General features: G+C 36.6%; 1 protein-coding gene across 1 annotated transcript; it reads right to left on the bottom strand.

The window, feature by feature from the left end:
- Nucleotides 1-9,621: 9,621 nt before the first annotated feature.
- On the bottom strand, nucleotides 9,622-10,829 carry LOC132607997 (uncharacterized). The gene is made up of 3 exons (XM_060322082.1): nucleotides 10,494-10,829; nucleotides 9,765-10,184; nucleotides 9,622-9,666 (listed from the first exon to the last, which is right to left on the bottom strand). Exons 1-3 carry the CDS (start codon nucleotides 10,827-10,829, stop codon nucleotides 9,622-9,624), a joined length of 801 nt encoding a protein of 266 aa, XP_060178065.1.
- Nucleotides 10,830-18,212: the final 7,383 nt, after the last annotated feature.

Raw genomic sequence — 18,212 nt, 5'->3', positions numbered from 1 at the left:
GAAATGATCTTTTCTGGTGGCGTTGTTCAACTTGCGATAGTCGATGCATATCCTCCAGTCCGTGACAGTTCGTTGTGGCACCAATTCGTTCTTCTCGTTTTCCACCACAGTTATGCCCCCTTTCTTCGGGACACATTGTACAGGACTCACCCAATAGCTGTCCGAGCTAGGATAAATAATGCACCTGTCAAGCCACTTGATTACCTCTTTCTTTACCACCTCCTTCATGATCGGGTTCAGTCGCCTCTAACACTCAATACTGGGTTTGCTGCCTTCCTCCAATAAAATTTTGTGCATGCAAAACGAGCTACTAATACCCCGAATATCAGCTATCGACCACCCGAGGGCTCGGATTCGATCTCTTAGCACTCGCAATACACGTTCCACCTGCACATCAGTCAAATAAGCAGAGAGGATTACGGGCAATGTGTCTCCACTACCCAAGAAAGCATAGCGAAGGTGAGGAGGCAATGGTTTCAACTCAAGAACGGGAGCCTCTTCAATAGACGGTTTCGGCTTCTTCCATGACTCTGGACTGTCTAGCTCCTCAAACGGTGTATGTGCTCGTAGATAAGCACATGAAGTGTCAAGAATGCTAAGACACTCCTCCACTTCTGCATCAATCATCAGATCTTCCCCATACACCAAAACTGTCTCCAACGGGTCTCGCGAGGCTAGAAAGTGATCCAATTCGGCATTTGTGAGCTCGGGTTCCACCACAGAAATCATCTTCAACTCCTCATAATGGGATGGAAGTCTGGTGGATTTAAACACATCAAAAGTCGCCTATTGCCCATTAACTGTCATGGACATCTTTCCATCTCTCACTCGGATCACAGCATCAACAGTAGCCAAGAAGCCTCTCCCCATGATGAGAGGAACACTCTTATCTGTCTCATAATCAAGTATCACAAAATCAACTGGCAGAATAAATGGGCCTACCTTCACAAGAACGTCCTCAATAATACCATCAGGATAAGCAAGAGAGCGATCAGCCAACTGTAAAGTAATAGTGGTTGGTCTAGGCTCTCCCAAACCTAACGTCCGGAACACAGAGGTGGGCATCAGATTAATACTAGCACCCAAATCATACAATGCCAGCCCAACCTCAATGTTTCCAATCGTAATCGAAATTGTGAAGCTGCCCGGATCTTTCAGCTTTGGCGGGATTTTACTCCTCACTTTAGAACTGCACTCCTCAGAAAGTGCAACTGTCTCAAACTCTGTCCAACGCCATTTGTTTTCGACCACATACATCTTTAATATATTTTTCATATTTTGGGACTTCTTGCAGAAGCTCCACCAAAGGTATGTTGATGTGTACCTGTTTTAAGAGTTCAAGAAATTTCTTGCAAGCCGAATCTGCCTTCTGTTTTTGAAGTCGCTGTGGAAAGGGAGGGGGTGGTCGCACCACTTCCTCTACATACTGCGCTGCGACTGTTTGCTTTGGTTCAGCTCGCTTAGCAGGGGTAAGTTCTGCCTCTGCTATGTTCTTCTTTTTCGGTGGCACTTCCTCTAGCTCTCTACCATTCCTCAAGGTGACTGCTTTGCATTCTTTTGGATTCTTTTCAGTATCACTCGGAAGAGCACCCGGAGGTCTGACATTCTGCATAAGAGCCATCTGCCCCATCTGACGCTCAAGCTCGTGAATAGACTTCTGCATCTCACTCTGAATTTTCTGATTTTACTGCTGCATTGCCTGATTTTGAGCTATGAGCTGCTTCATCATTTCCTCTAAATTGTTGGCTGGTTGAGCTTGAGGTTGCTGATAATTGTTCGGCTTGTGGAAATCCTGCTTCCCAAATAGAGTGTTGTAATTATTCCCATAATAGTTTCCCCGATTACCCATACCGCGATTCTGCTGCCCCACAAAATAGACAGACTCTGGATTCAATGGACAATTGTTATAATCATGAGGTTTACCGCAACCTACACATGCTGCCTGCTGAATGTGCTGAACTGGTTGAATCTGCTGAGCTTGAGGAAACACCCTCAACATCACATTAGTAAGAGTACCTATATCAGCCCGAATGGCTGCAACATCATCAACTTTAAGAACTCCAGCAGCCTTTTGTGGTAACGCTCGGCTAGTCTCGTTATACTCATGATGACCCTCAGACATCATCTCAAGGAGATCTTCCATCTCTTCATATGTTTTGTTTAATATCTGACCTTGAGCTGAAGCATTCAGCAGGGCCCTTGATTCATGGTTAAGACCCTCTACGAAATAGTTGCCAATGATCTCCTTTGGCTGCATGTGATGGGGGCAATCTCGCAGATAGCCCTTATACCTTTCCCAAGCGTGTCGCAGAGATTCGGAATCTCTCTGAGTGAAGTTAGAAATTCTTCCCCGCAGCTCCATTGTCTTCTTGGGTAAGAAGAACCTGTCGATAAACTTATTTGATAATACTTCCCAAGAAGTAATAGAACCTGCAGGTAGATTCGTCAACCATTCCCTCGCTTCGCCAATAAGTGAGAACGGAAATAAGGACAGCTTCACATAATCATCGGGAACATCTCTATATTGGAAATTCTCGCTCAACTCCACGAACTGCATCAAGTGCTTATGCGGGTCTTCACTAGATTTACCCATATACTGGCACGTATGTTGCACCAGCCGCACTGTTCCTTCTTTTAGCTCGAAATTTCCAGTAATGTCAGGCCTAACAATATCCTTAGCAATTGTCGCCAGACTTGGCCTAGCACAACTGGATAACAGAATTCGTTGTTCTTGTGCCCTCGCAACTGCTCTCTCTCTCCCTGTTCATCTGCGTTTCTTGCTCTATCCCTTTCTGCATGTTCAAGAGCAAGTCTTGCTGCTTCGTTAGCCATTTGTCTCTATCGTCGGAAGGTTCTCTCGATTTCTTGATCAAGATCAACTAACGGTTGTCCTGAACTTCTAGTGTTTGGCATAAACCAGAGAAGCCTGAAGAATCACAAGTAGAACAACGAAGAAAAGTAAAGACTTGAATAGAAAAACAAACTCAAATTAGAAAAACAGTAAATTTTTCTAAGTCCCCAGCAACGGCGCCAAAAACTTGTTGCTCCCAAACGCACACACAAGTATACGTGGTCGTACAAGTAATATAGACTGTTAAGTCCAGATATCGATCCCACAGAGACTTAGATTCTACTGTTAAACTAATTCAAATTCGAATGAAACTATTCAAGAAAGTGAAAATCAAGATTGTTTGTGGTACTAAACTAAAATTGAAAAGTAAACAATTTGTGATGGGTGTTTTTATGACTGGGATTACGTGGACAAAGATTATAAGAAATTTCATATGAGAGAAAGATCTAGGGTTATGGCGTTCGACAATCCAGATGATCTTCAGACAATTCCACCTATTTTATTTCCTGGGTTACTAGTTGACGGGTTAATTATGCTTTATGATATTCTCTCGAACTACTCACAAGCCTGTAGATGTTACTTTAATGCCTATATCACTATGGTCATTAGATGTAACAAGAACGCCTTTATTTTACCGTATTCAACTAAGTAGGGCTAAAGGGTATATCTCTATCCTCAGTAGCGAAACGATTAAATCGAACAAACTCTATTAATTCTTATTACGTACGTGAATTCCCTTTCTCAAGTTCAATCCACGCACCACAGATAGTGTCTAACTATTGGCCAGATAATCAAACAATTAAAACCAAGAATAAATAAGCAACCCACAATATGGAAAATCAATAGATAATAATCGTCATCCAATAAACTTTCAAGTCTTTCGCCACAACCCTGGAACTAGGAGATTTAGCTACTCATGATTCGATCATAGACAAAAGAAGCCATGAATAAACTAGGGTTGAAAAAGATGAAAAATAAAATAACCTAAAGAGATAAAAGGGGAGAACGGTGGCTTACAAATCCTTCAATAATCCCAGAATACCGTTCTCAGCTATAAAAACGTGTATATATAGGCTAGGGTAAAGATAATAAATAAGGAATCCAAATCCTAGTCTAATCGGGAAAACGTCCGCAGAGTCCCGCTTTCCTTCCGCATCGCGGAAGGATCGCGCAATGGTCTGCAGCTTCACGCCTTCTTCACGCGATGCGGATCGATTGCCTGACTTTCTGGAGCTTCTCGCAATCCTTCCGCGATGCGGAAGGAAGGCGAGGATCTGCAGTCGATTAACTCTCCTTTTAGTTCGTCCTTTGCGGTCATCGACTCGTCACCTCAGCCAATCGACATATGCTACGAATTCCAATCATTTCAAGCACATTTTCCATCGTTTGTCGTCATCGTACCTATACATATGAAATGTAACGACATAAGTTCAAATACGACGGTTTCGTCATGAATTAAGCGATAACAGTCATAAGAAGTTGTAATACGACACAAAAATGATATTTGTGCCAAATATCAACGGGGTAGACTTGTGAACAGAGGTGGAGCTAGGATTTGAAACTTGTAGGTTTGGGATCCTAATTAGGGGTTTTTATAAAGTAATAATTTATACATAGTTAATGAATTTTTCAAGACAAATACAGAGTTTTGAACCAAAGTTACTGAATTCGGCCGAACCCACAAGTCCTATGGGCTTTTAGTGGAATTGAATAGTGGAGAAATAGAATGTCGAAGAGGGGTGGGCTTTCAATGGAATTGAAACCTTGTACGCAAGTGATGTGGGATGAATACTGACACTATCAATATTACTCCCTATTTCAGTTTATGTGTTAATGTCTTTCTTTTTAGTCTATTTCAAAAGGGGCAATTTGCAGGATTGCCCTTCGCTTGGGGTGTTCTTTAATTTTTACCCCTCAAAATGGTGGTCTTTAAACTCTGCCCTTCAGGCAGAATTTGGCCTGCACAGGCAAAAATTCTCCCTTCAAGCAGAAATTCTGCCTGTACAGCCCAAATTCTGCCTTAAGGCATAATTTTGCTGGGTAGATTTGCAAAATTCTGCCTTGCGAATTTTTTTTTTTAAACTGGGTTGGGATTCGAACCCACAACCTTGGGGTGTTAAGCGAGGGGTAAAATTTAAAGACCACCAATTTGAAGGGCAAAAATTAAAGACCACCCCAAATAAAGGGCAATCCGCGCAAAAAAAAGTTTCGAAAGAATGATAGTTTATAAAATTTTGAAATAATTCAATTTAAACATTTCATTTTATCCATATTGAGAAGTTTGTATATGCATACAAATGTTATTGGGCTTATAGCATGTTTGCAAATCTTAAAAAAAAAACTTACTCTTTTTTCTTAAACTTTTTTTCTATTCAAACTTTACCACATACATTTACACGGAGGGAGTAGTACATTGCCAATTACTCGAGACCAAAAGGGTAGAATCTTTTCTACATCTTTGTAAAAAGGAGACTGAGATGGCAAAATATAAGTGCACCTTGATTTCTGTTGTTTAAAATTAATCTGTATAAGTGTAAATAAAGTTTCTGAATCTATAAAACACTTAGTAAAAGCAGATTACACAATCTGTAAAAACTTAAAACCAGTAAATTACAGAAAATGGACAAATGAACAGAAACAGTGTTAGAAAAAATATATTCAGAACATAATCGAGCCCACTTAGTTCAAAGTGTGTCCTTAAGGAAATTATTCCCCTCACAGTACTCGAGGTTGATGGAATATCCCCTCCCAGGATAGAACGATTATCTTACCAAAATAGTAGTACTCCAAATTCTGGTAGCGGCGAACCACTCAATGGCAATATATCACACAGAAAAGAAAACTTTTAAGAAGAGTAGAAGAATAGAAGATTTCAGAAAATTCGTAAGTAATAATCTGAATATTAAATGGAATTTATAGCCATTAACGCACTGGTTGGGAAAAGGTTTGCACCTTTTCAGAAAGGTTTGCAACCTTTCAGAAAATGTACGTTTTAAAAAAAACGGAGGGAAATTTAAATTAATCCGGGGAGAAACGGGACGCGGGTCAGACACGTGGATCCGGGTCACTAACGGGTCAGAATTTGGAAATAATTAATTAATTAATAATTAAATTAAAATTTAAAAGAATTTTGGTCCAAAAAGATTATCAATCAATCAGATCATTTGACCAAATCCAAATCCAAATCCAAATCCAAAGCCAAAGCCGAAGCCGAGCGAGCGACGACGACGGCGCGTGGGGTCCTTTCCCCCTCAACCCTTTTAGCAACTAGAGAAGGTGTAATGTAATATGTACACCTCTCTTTTTCTCTCTTTTTCCTATGTGGGACAGATGCTTTAACCAAAGCACAAAGAACCTTTTACATTTCCCAAAGCAAAAGGGACCTTTTATATTCCCTTCACTTTTCATCCCATCATTTCCCATTCACCAATATCAAAAAACCCAACAATCCCCCACATGAATGGGGAATGGCCATAATATAAAAGAATGCGCGGACAAGTGTGATATACAAGCGAAGATTGACTGCATCTGGATAAGTAGGTTTCCCTTTGAACTTTCCGTAGTGAACTTACATCGGATATACTCGATCAATCGGTAGATTTGATATCTTTGAACCGTCGAACTTTGTTGTATACCTAGACAACATAAATCACACAATCAACCTTCAACTATTTATGGTTCTCACGGTTGTGTTCGTTTCAGCCATGAACACCGCCTGGTTTCATGAGTGCATAGAGAATGGGCCTTCACTATCATTCCCTTTTTAAAGCGGCTTACACTTAACACTCACATAGGTGATTTCTAAACATGTGGTCTTATAGCCACATTATCTGGTCATACACTGCCAGATTTAGATAATCATTAAAAATCTTAATGCTTTATTAACTCATTAACAAGCCATAAAGTTTTATCCTTATTTCTGAACATTGTCTTCATCCGAGAATGGGTTGAGTTGTTTGACAATGTTGAACCGTCAGTCATAACTTTGTTTGATCTCTTTGAACCTAGTTCTTGGGATCTCCAGTCTGCTAGGTAGAGTTACCGCCATGATGACTTGTCCTCGGCCTTAACCCCATTCCCATTGATGATCTACTAACTCCCTCTCTAGATAAGCCTTTTGTAAGCGGATCCGCTACGTTATCTCTTGACTTTACATAGTCAATCGTGATAACGCCACTAGAGAGGAGTTGTCTAACGGTATTGTGTCTTCGTCGTATGTGACGAGATTTTCCGTTATACATTACGCTCCCTGCCCTTCCTATTGCTGCTTGACTGTCACAATGTATACATATAGGAGCCAAAGGTTTGGGCCAGAATGGAATATCTTCTAAGAAATTCCGGAGCCATTCAGCTTCTTCACCGGCCTTGTCTAAAGCTATGAATTCAGATTCCATAGTGGAACGGGCGATGCAAGTCTGTTTGGATGATTTCCAAGACACTGCTCCACTCCCAATTGTGAAAACATACCCACTCGTGGATTTAACTTCAGACGATCCAGTGATCCAATTTGCATCACTATATCCCTCAATCACTTCGGGATATTTATTATAATGCAAAGCATAGTCTTGAGTATGTTTCAGATACCCCAAAACTCGTTTCATTGCCATCCAATGTGTGTAATTGGGATTACTTGTAAACCGACTCAGTTTGCTAATGGCACATGTTATAGCTGGTCGTGTACAATTCATGACATACATCAGACTTCCCAACACTCTCGCATAGTCCCCTTGTGATTTACTTTCACCTTCATTCTTTTGAAGTGCGTAACTCACATCAATTGGAGTTCTGGCAATCTTGAAATCCAAGTACTTGAACTTGTCAAGTACTTTCTCTATGTAGTGAGACTGTGATATAGACCTTGTGGAGTTCTATGAATTCTGACTCCTAAGATTACATCAGCAACTCCTAAGTCTTTCATATCAAATTTGCTAGCCAGCATGCGCTTTGTAGCATTTATATCTGCCATTTCTTTGCTCATTATCAGCATGTCATCAACATACAAACAAACAATGACTTCGTGACCTGGAGTGTTCTTAATATAAACACATTTATCACACTCATTGATTTTAAAGCCATTTGCCAACATGGTTTGGTCAAATTTAGCATGCCATTGTTTGGGTGCTTGTTTAAGTCCATAAAGCGACTTTACAAGTTTGCACACTTTCTTTTCTTTACCAGGAACCACAAAACCCTCGGGTTGTTCCATGTAAATTTCTTCCTCCAAATCACCATTTAAGAAAGCTGTTTTAACATCCATTTGGTGAATTTCAAGACCATGCACGGCTGCCAGAGCCACTAACACCCGAATGGACGTTATTCTTGTTACAGGCGAGTATGTGTCAAAATAATCAAGGCCTTCTTTTTGTCTATAACCTTTGACTACAAGTCTTGCCTTATATTTGTCAATAGTGCCATCAGCTTTCATTTTCCTTTTAAAAATCCATTTAGAACCTAAAGGCTTGTTTCCAGGAGGAAGATCAACCACTTCCCATGTGTGGTTATCTAAGATTGATTGAATCTCACTATTGACTGCCTCTTTCCAAAATGCTGAATCAGAAGAAGACATCGCTGCTTTAAATGTTTGAGGCTCATTTTCAAGCAAGAATGTCACAAAATCTGGTCCAAAGGAAGTAGATGTCCTTTGACGTTTGCTATGCCTTGGATCCTTTTCACTTGGTGTACTTTCCTTTGGTTCTTCCCGCGGTCGTTTAGATCTTTCACTTGACGACTCACATTCAATTTTATACGGATAAATATTTTCAAAGAATTCAGCATTATCTGATTCAATTACCGTATTAACATGAATTTCGGGATTGTCGGATTTGTGAACCAAAATCCGACAAGCTTTGCTGTTTGTAGCATATCCAATAAAAACACAATCCACAGTTTTTGGTCCGATTTTTACCCTTTTAGGTAAAGGAACTTGTACTTTTGCTAAACACCCCCACACTTTGAAATATTTCAAGTTGGGTTTTCTTCCTTTCCATAGTTCATATGGAATGGATTGTGTTTTGCTGTGGGGCACTCTGTTGAGTATTCGGTTAGCTGTAAGGATAGCTTCCCCCCACAAGCTCAGCGGTAAACCGGAATTTATTAGTAAAGCATTCATCATTTCTTTCAATGTCCGATTTTTCCTTTCCGCAACTCCATTGGATTGTGGTGTGTAGGGGGCAGTGGTTTGATGAATAATTCCATATTCTAAACATATCTCTGCAAAAGGAGATTCGTATTCTCCACCCCTATCACTTCTAATCATTTTTATCTTTTTATTTAGTTGATTTTCGACTTCATTCTTATATTGCTTAAATGCTTCTATTGCTTCATCCTTACTGTTTAGCAAGTAAACATAACAATATCGAGTGTAATCGCCAATAAAAGTTATGAAATACTTTTTCCCACCGCGAGATGGTATTGACTTCATATCACAAATGTCAGTGTGTATTAAGTCTAAAGGATTTGAATTCTTTTGAACGGACTTATACGAATGCTTAACAAACTTTGATTCAACACATATTTGACATTTAGATATATTACACTCAAATTTAGGCAATATTTCAAAATTAATCATTTTTCGCAAGGTTTTGTAATTGACATGTCCTAAACGAACATGCCATAAATTATTTGACTCCAATAAGTAAGAAGAAGCAGATTTTCCATTAATACTGGCAACAACCATTACATTAAGTTTGAAAAGGCCCTCGGTGAGGTAGCCCTTTCCTACAAACATATCATTCTTACTAAGTACAAATTTATCACTAACCAGCACGCACTTAAACCCATTTTTCACGAGTAGTGCGGCTGGAACTAGGTTCTTCCTAATTGATGGAACATGCATGACGTTGTTGAGAGTCAGCACTTTGCCGGATGTCATCTTCAACAGAACCTTTCCATATCCTTCAACTTTGGCTGTTGCAGTATTTCCCATGTATAGCTCCTCGTCAGGTCCAGCGGGAGTGTAAGTTGTAAATGCTTCCTTAACGGCACACACATGTCGAGTGGCGCCAGAATCAAGCCACCACTCCTTTGGGTAGCCAACCAGGTTGCACTCGGACAGCATTGCACATAGGTCATCAACATCTTCCACCATGTTTGCCTGACCCTTGTTTTTCTCTTTGTCCTTCTTGGGGGCACGACAGTCGGGAGCTTTATGGCCTGCTTTACCACAATTGTAACAATTGCCCTTCAACTTTTTCTTGTTAGGATACTTCTCCTTTCCAGAACGCCTCTTCCTTTTATTGTTCTTTTTCGGAGCAGCATCTTCAACGACACTTGCCCCTTCAATTGGTGAACTCTTACGGTACCTCTTATCAGCGGTTTTGTTATCTTCCTCGATCTTGAGACGAATCACAAGATCCTCCAATTTCATTTCCTTTCTCTTGTGCTTAAGATAATTCTTGAAATCTTTCCATGAGGGTGTCAACTTCTCAATCATTGCAGCCACTTGGAATGCTTCATTCACTACCATACCTTCAGCAATAAGGTCATGGAAGATAAGTTGAAGCTCTTGAACTTGGGTTCCAACAGTTTTTCCATCCACCATTTTGTAGTCTAGGAATTTGGCAACCACAAACTTCTTCAAGCAAGCATCTTCAGTTTTGTACTTCTTTTCCAGTGCACTCCATAATTATTTGGAGGTCTCTACTGCACTGTAGACGTTGTACAAATCATCTTCTAAGGCACTCAAAATGTAGCCTTTGCACAAAAAATCAGCCTGTTTCCAAGCCTCAGTAACCATGAACTTCTGATTGTCAGGCATGTCGGCGGCAGGCACGGGAGGGTCCTCACTGGTGAACTTTTGCATACCAAGGGTGGTAAGCCAAAAGAACATTCTCTGCTGCCATCCTTTAAAGTTGGCACCGGTGAACTTCGCAGGTTTCTCAGCCGGTGGCACAGCGGCACGGGTTGTAGGCGTGACCGCTGGTGCAATGTTCACAGAAGGAGTTCCAGTCGCAGAGGGAGTTTCAGTCTCAATTGCCATTCTTTCTTTGTCACTGTCAAATCGACAAACTGTTTTAGTTAATAAAACTAGAATAGCAATTAAATCACAAACTTAAACGATGAAGATTTTATTTCTTCAAATCGCAGTATACTTATGAACTTTGGTATTCCAACGAAGTTTTTATATCTTCAAGTCAGAATACTAATATTCATATGGAGTAGAAAACTACAGAAGTTTTAATCTCCTTAAACAGAATACAGATTATAATATTATATAGTAATTTCCTTAAGATTGTTGTTTAAAATTAATCTGTATAAGTGTAAATAAAGTTTCTGAATCTATAAAACACTTAGTAAAAGCAGATTACACAATCTGTAAAAACTTAAAACCAGTAAATTACAGAAAATGGACAAATGAACAGAAACAGTGTTAGAAAAAATATATTCAGAACATAATCGAGCCCACTTAGTTCAAAGTGTGTCCTTAAGGAAATTATTCCCCTCACAGTACTCGAGGTTGATGGAATATCCCCTCCCAGGATAGAACGATTATCTTACCAAAATAGTAGTACTCCAAATTCTGGTAGCGGCGAACCACTCAATGGCAATATATCACACAGAAAAGAAAACTTTTAAGAAGAGTAGAAGAATAGAGGATTTCAGAAAATTCGTAAGTAATAATCTGAATATTAACTGGAATTTATAGCCATTAACGCACTGGTTGGGAAAAGGTTTGCACCTTTTCAGAAAGGTTAAAAAAAACGGAGGGAAATTTAAATTAATCCGGGGAGAAACGGGTCGCGGGTCAGACACGTGGATCCGGGTCACTAACGGGTCAGAATTTGGAAATAATTAATTAATTAATAATTAAATTAAAATTTAAAAGAATTTTGGTCCAAAAAGATTATCAATCAAATCATTTGGCCAAAGCCAAAGCCAAAGCCGAGCCGAGCGAGCGACGACGACGGCGCGTGGGGTCCTTTCCCCCTCAACCCTTTTAGCAACTAGAGAAGGTGTAATGTAATATGTACACCTCTCTTTTTCTCTCTTTTTCCTATGTGGGACAGATGCTTTAACCAAAGCACAAAGAACCTTTTACATTTCCCAAAGCAAAAGGGACTTTTTATATTCCCTTCACTTTTCATCCCATCATTTCCCATTCACCAATATCAAAAAACCCAACAATTTCCTCATATTGCTAGATTAATGCTATAGCGGCGTCTTCACCTCAGCCTTTAAAAAAAAAATTATTCATATTATATTCTATTTGCATGTGTTAAAAGTATATAAGCTTTAATCATATTTAATCTACTTTCAATTCAGAAGTTACAACACTGAACAAGAACTTTTTCCATCCTTAAATTGTGATTAGTATTTATGTTTCTGCAATATCACTTCGGATACCACATAAAATCTTCCAGCCAGAGCACTTGTCCCCTATTGCTAGTTGTGCTTAACTTTGTTTACTAGTATGAATTCCATATAATCTATAGACTTGTGCAAAACGAAAGTAGACAAAACAAAAGAAAAAACTTGTGTTGGTAATTAAAAAAAGTGAGAATTCCTTATGGGTTTCTTTTCTACTTATTTCTTTGTCTTATGTGTAAGATCAAATTAAAGTGTCACATAGGAAAATGCAAACTTTTTAGGCACTTTACATGCAACTCTTTTTCTTATAAGATTAGTTGAGTTTCCTCCATACTTGTTGAGTCAAAACTTGACAACCACACACGCATGCCTCCACCGTCTTTCGTTCGACTCGTGCCCATTGTGGTGTGGCACCTTTTTACCCGATATTAATTTTTCTTGACCGTTATCAGTTATAAATTGAACTACTCTAGAATTAATTTGTGCAACAGTTCCATTTATCCTTGTATCTGCTCATTCAAATCAAATGCAACATCCATTTTGAATTGTGTAACAACCCTTTAATTTTTGTAACCCCCCATTATTTCTTCCTTTACTCCAGTAGATTGCCTAAAAAGGAGTTGTCTTTGTAAAGTTATCACATTCTACGAAAACATAGATGTATATCTCTTTTGGTGAAATCAATTTTCTCTGCAATTATTTTTTCACAAATTCCAAACTTTCAGCCACGAATGCATGTATTTCAAAATGCTATAGAATCTTAGGGAGCATATTCGTGACTTGATATATGTTTAGACTGTCATGCATCAAATTATGTAATTGCATTGCTTGTCTTTTGGCTTGATGTTGGTATGTTGGCACTGGTATCCCACTGGTTGGGGCTAGCGGAGGAATATCTCTTAGGGCCTATGCTTTTGGTCTAGCAGTTTTATCTGCGAAGAGAATATGAATTCGGTCTGGTGGTTCTAACCGCAAGGCCTAGTATCCCTTGCTTGTTGATAATTGGGTTGTTATATCTGCTATATATGGTTTGTTGTGATTATGTGCTATGCACTATTTTTAAGACTTGCTTCGGGTGGTACAATAGGAGAGGGGTAGATGATCTTTAGGTTCTTGACTCACAACTCACTGCTTCCTTGAAGATCTACTAACTGATAATCCTACAGACATTTAAGAGTCCGTGATCAATCTTTCAGTTGTATTATCGGGTTACGTCCCTTAATTTTGTACTTAGTTGTTCAATGCTTCATTGACTAGATTGTGGGATTTGAGATTGCGATACTTGGATAATTGATTATTGTTTTTGTTTGGCTCGTGATTGATGACTTTGTATGGTCCGTATGTTGGATTAGTTGCTTGATTGATGCAGGAATTATTTGGATGCTCTTGTTATAAAAAGAGACTATCAAAAAATTCTTGAAAAAGCATTTTTGATTCGCTTGGTGGGTAGATGCTTATTAAGTACCGGGGCGGGGGTTACGGTTCTTCAAACTTTGGGTCATAACAATGTAGCCTCATATTGTTACGCCGACCAACACTTCAATATTATTATCAATCTCTAATACTCAAAAGTTTCAACAATATTATTATCAAATTTTAATAATCATTTCTTCCGTCCAATAATAATTTTTACTCTCCAATTAAATATCAAGAAAGGAAAATATCTTTTTGAGCGTCCCAAACCATTTAGAAGAAATAAAGCATTTCCATGTCAAAATGGTCCTTAATTATTGTCATATTCACTATGAAGTAATCATCTTCACCATTATGAAATGTGCTGACGAGGCCAACTATAACATGAATCATGATGATAAAAAGCATGCCTTCCGAGCTTTGCTGAAAGCATTATTCTTTCCTTTTCTTTCACTTTCTTCATCATTTTCTTTTTGTTTAATTTGTTGTAAAAGTCAAAAGTAGATCACCTAGGAACCTCTTCGCGAAACCTCATCACTCTCACTATTAATGGCGAAGCTAGAAATTCAAGTAAGAGAATCCAAAAAGAAAATTCTTATGCCAAGTAGATTTAACAACTTATATATATATATATATATATATATATATATATATATATATATATATATATATATATATATATATATATATATATGTAAAAAGAAAATATTGTTTTTCCCTATCTGCATGGTATAATTTTTCAATAAAGGGGGTTCAACTGACTCCCCTTACACCTCTCTGGCTTCGTCCCTGCTCACAATCTTCATCGATGGATCTGGACTATCGACTGAAAATATGACTTGTCTTTAATTCGGACCATGTGTGTGTATATATGTGTGTGTGACAAAATTCAAAATGTCAATTTAATAAATATCATCCACTCAAAATATACTAAATGTAAATCCTGATGAATGCCTCTAATTTGACTGTCGTCTCTCATTCCTGAACTTGCTGATCTTTGTATCTTCCTTTCTCATTGGATATATTTTCATCAAGTATGGATGTATCCAAGATTTATTTGAGTTAAGAGAGTTGAGTCAGTTTGAGTCAACATTGGGTCATAAAACCATTTCGCTCAATTCAAAATCATTTTTAATTTTTTGTTTTTAAATTTACTATTTTTATTTTATCATGACTCTATATATCAGATAAACTAAATAATTATGATAAGTTTTCGGGTTAATTTGGATTACATATATACGTCCAATTGACTCTTAACTTTACATAAGCTACTTTGAATTATTTTTAAAAAGGTTCGCTAATGAATTTAGGCCTAGTTTAATCCGCCCAAATCAAGACATGTCTGACGGATTATATTCTTATGGGTTGAATTAGTTTTATTATGCTATTTTTTAGTATTTTGCCCATTGCTTGTTTATACTGATTTGAGTTGTCCATTCTTGTGCTAAGTGTCTATCGGAAACAACCTCTCTATTTTTCGAGGTAGGAGTAAGGTCTGCGTACACTCTACCTTTCTGAGACCCCACTTTGTGAGATTTCACTGAGCATGTTGTTGTTATTGGGTTGAATTGGACATCCTTACCATAAAAGAAACTGATTTCAATGCCCATGAACAAGATTTAAATGTATCCTAAACAAGTCAGTTGCATATTGAAGTCTAGTTATGAGTAACAATGTTTATCTTTTCTACAAAATAAAAAGATCTAAAATAAAAATAAAAATGTGGCTTAAAATGAGAATGGCGAAAATGATAACGTAAGGAGGAAAACAAAAGAATGAAGAAGCAGTTGAGTTAGGGCATGCTAAGCAAGTCGTCTATAATATTTCTATTTACTTATAAAATATTATACTAGCTGTTCGACGTGTACGTGTACCAAAAAAAAAAAAAAGGCACGTAAAGGGTGTTCAGCTATTTCCAGGAAATTTCAGTGTTATGAAAATGACTTGAAATTTGTATTGGAATTTGTCAAAGTCAGATGTGAAACAGCCTTTGGAACTTAGCAGTAATGTGATGTTTTCTTTTTTTTTCTTTTTTGGTAGTAATGTGATGTTTTTTTTTGGTTTTTTTTTTTTTTTTAAGTATTACTCCCTCCGTCCCACGATAAGTGTCACATTAGCCAAAAACACGCCTATTAAGAAATCAATCATGCAATGTAAATTTTACTAAATTACCCTTATATAATAAAAATAAATTACTTTTTCCTTTTGATTAGAGCATGCATGAAAAGTAAACCTTTTGACATTGAGACTCCAATAATATCAAGTTTCTATGTGCTTTTTGTCTTGAATACATAAATTTGTCAATTTTTGTCTAAGGGCAAAGTTGAAAAAAACTTGTCAATATATGCATCGATTTCCTAAGATGACACTTATTATGAGACAAAAAAATTGGCTAAGGTAACACTTATTGTGGGACGAAGGGAGTAATGTAACGTACTTGGTGGATAAAAAGCAAGTGAAGTCTCCACCGCTTTGAACGTGAACCTGCACATGGGGGAACCCTTTTAGTCAAGGTAAAAGATGAAATGAAAAATAAAGAGAATTTACTTTTCTCTTTTTTGATGTATAAAAAAGGTTAGTACTATTACTTTTTGACATATATAGATAATGATCGATAATTGATGGCTTTAACCTATTCTTCTTCGACGAGGGAAGATGCTTCTCTAGGCAATTTAAACCCCCCTTATAACTCTTAACAATTACTCCAGGTAGAGGCAGAGGAGTGAAAGGAGTTCAATTATACTATATAAATAGGGTTAAAAACTTTTTTGTATTACAAGTAGTTGAATGTTCATTGCATAAGATCTTTTTAAAATTCTTTTATTTAAACTCTTGACTCCACCACAACTCGTTAATTTGAATACAGAATTACTTGATAGTCGATATTTTATCTTCTTAACAGGCTTACTCCATATTAATCTGAATTAATTGGGTTGTGAGTTTCAAAAAGAAAAAGAAAAGCAAAGCTAACAAAAGAAAAAGGCCTTGACGTTTGATCCTTTTCATTTATTTAGGTGCCGTTTGGCCATAAATATCAAAAACAAATTCACTTTTTTTGGAATTTTTGAAGTTGGAGTTGGAGTTGTATTTGACCATAGTTTTTAAAATTGTAATTTTTGGTGAAATGTAGTTGTAAAAAGTGAAAAATTGAAAAATTAATTTTTCTTGTTTTTGGTATTCTGGAATACAACTTCAAGTTGTATTGAAGTTGTATTCCGAATATTTATGGCCAAACGCCCAAAAGTAAAAAAAAAAAAAAAAAAAAACCGAAAAAAAGTGGATAATTTTTATGGTCAAACGGCTACTTAATTAAGTTAGGCTGTCCCAAAGACAAAAAAAGCTTACTTGCTGGAGTATTTTTATTGATTCTGCAATTATTTGATGAGTGGAAAAAGAAAGCTGATCCACATTTTGTTGAAAACCCATTTGAAATGGACAAACTTTGGTAATTAAGTTCATCAATAATGAATAAGGTGAAAATCATTTCACCCCCAACTCTGCTTTTGAAAATTAAATTTCGCTCTCAACTTTGAACAATAGTCATTCTGCCTCCTTTATTCTAATTGACTTTGTAAAATTCCTATTTTACCCTTACATTATCATCTTGTTTTTTTTTTCTTTTACTTCTTTAAAATCATGATATGTTTATCTCTTCAATCTATGTAATAAATTTCCAATAAAAAATAAATATTATTTTTGAGACGAAAAAAAAAGTGAGAAATACTAGTTAAGTATATAACTTAATGCCGTTTTATAATGAAATAAATGAGAATAATAAGAATTTTTAATAATAATAATCAAAACTCAGGTATCTATATATACAAGTAAAATAATAGGTAATAACTTTATAAATGTATTTCAATACAGGTAATACAAAATAATTAATAAAATAGAGGCATATTCTATAACAAATTCCTAAAAGATTATCTATTTATATTATAAATGAATTTTAAATTATAATTTAAAATATTCTATTAATGACAACCAAAACTCGTTTATATATTGACAATAGAATAAGAGAGAAGTGAAACTTAATTATACATACATATATATATATATATATATATATATATATATATATATATATATATATATATATATATATATATACACACACACACAAACACATGTATATACATGCATGTGCGTACAAAATATATAGTTAAACCATGTAATATTAAAATATCAATCGTAAAAAGTAACATCAGATTTTGTGATGATTTCATAAAAGGATTATTCTACCTAAAATATGAATTTAAATAAAAATCTATACATACCTAGGTTAACAAAAAATTATATAATATAAAAAGGTATTACATAGATGGAGGATTGAAAAATATCAAGGGTAAAATAGATATTGCATAGGATAAGGGAGGGGGGGGGGGGATGCCTATTGTTCATAATTAAGGGGGCAGTTTGATTTTTAAAACAAAATATTGAATATCAAGTAAAAGATGTATTGTCTCGCACAAAAGAAAATAAAAAACTCAGATAGAACTTTTGTATCATGATATATTTCTATATCAACATTCTTTCCTTCACATTTTCAGTATCCAACTCAAAATCAATGCTTGATCTAAGAAATAATTCATCATTTATAAAGCATATTCGATTTCACAATCAATCAATATAAATGCTTTTT

The sequence above is a fragment of the Lycium barbarum genome, chromosome 8 (assembly GCF_019175385.1).
Source record: "Lycium barbarum isolate Lr01 chromosome 8, ASM1917538v2, whole genome shotgun sequence".
Lineage (NCBI taxonomy): Eukaryota > Viridiplantae > Streptophyta > Magnoliopsida > Solanales > Solanaceae > Lycium > Lycium barbarum.
This window is presented reverse-complemented; position numbering and strand designations above follow the sequence as displayed.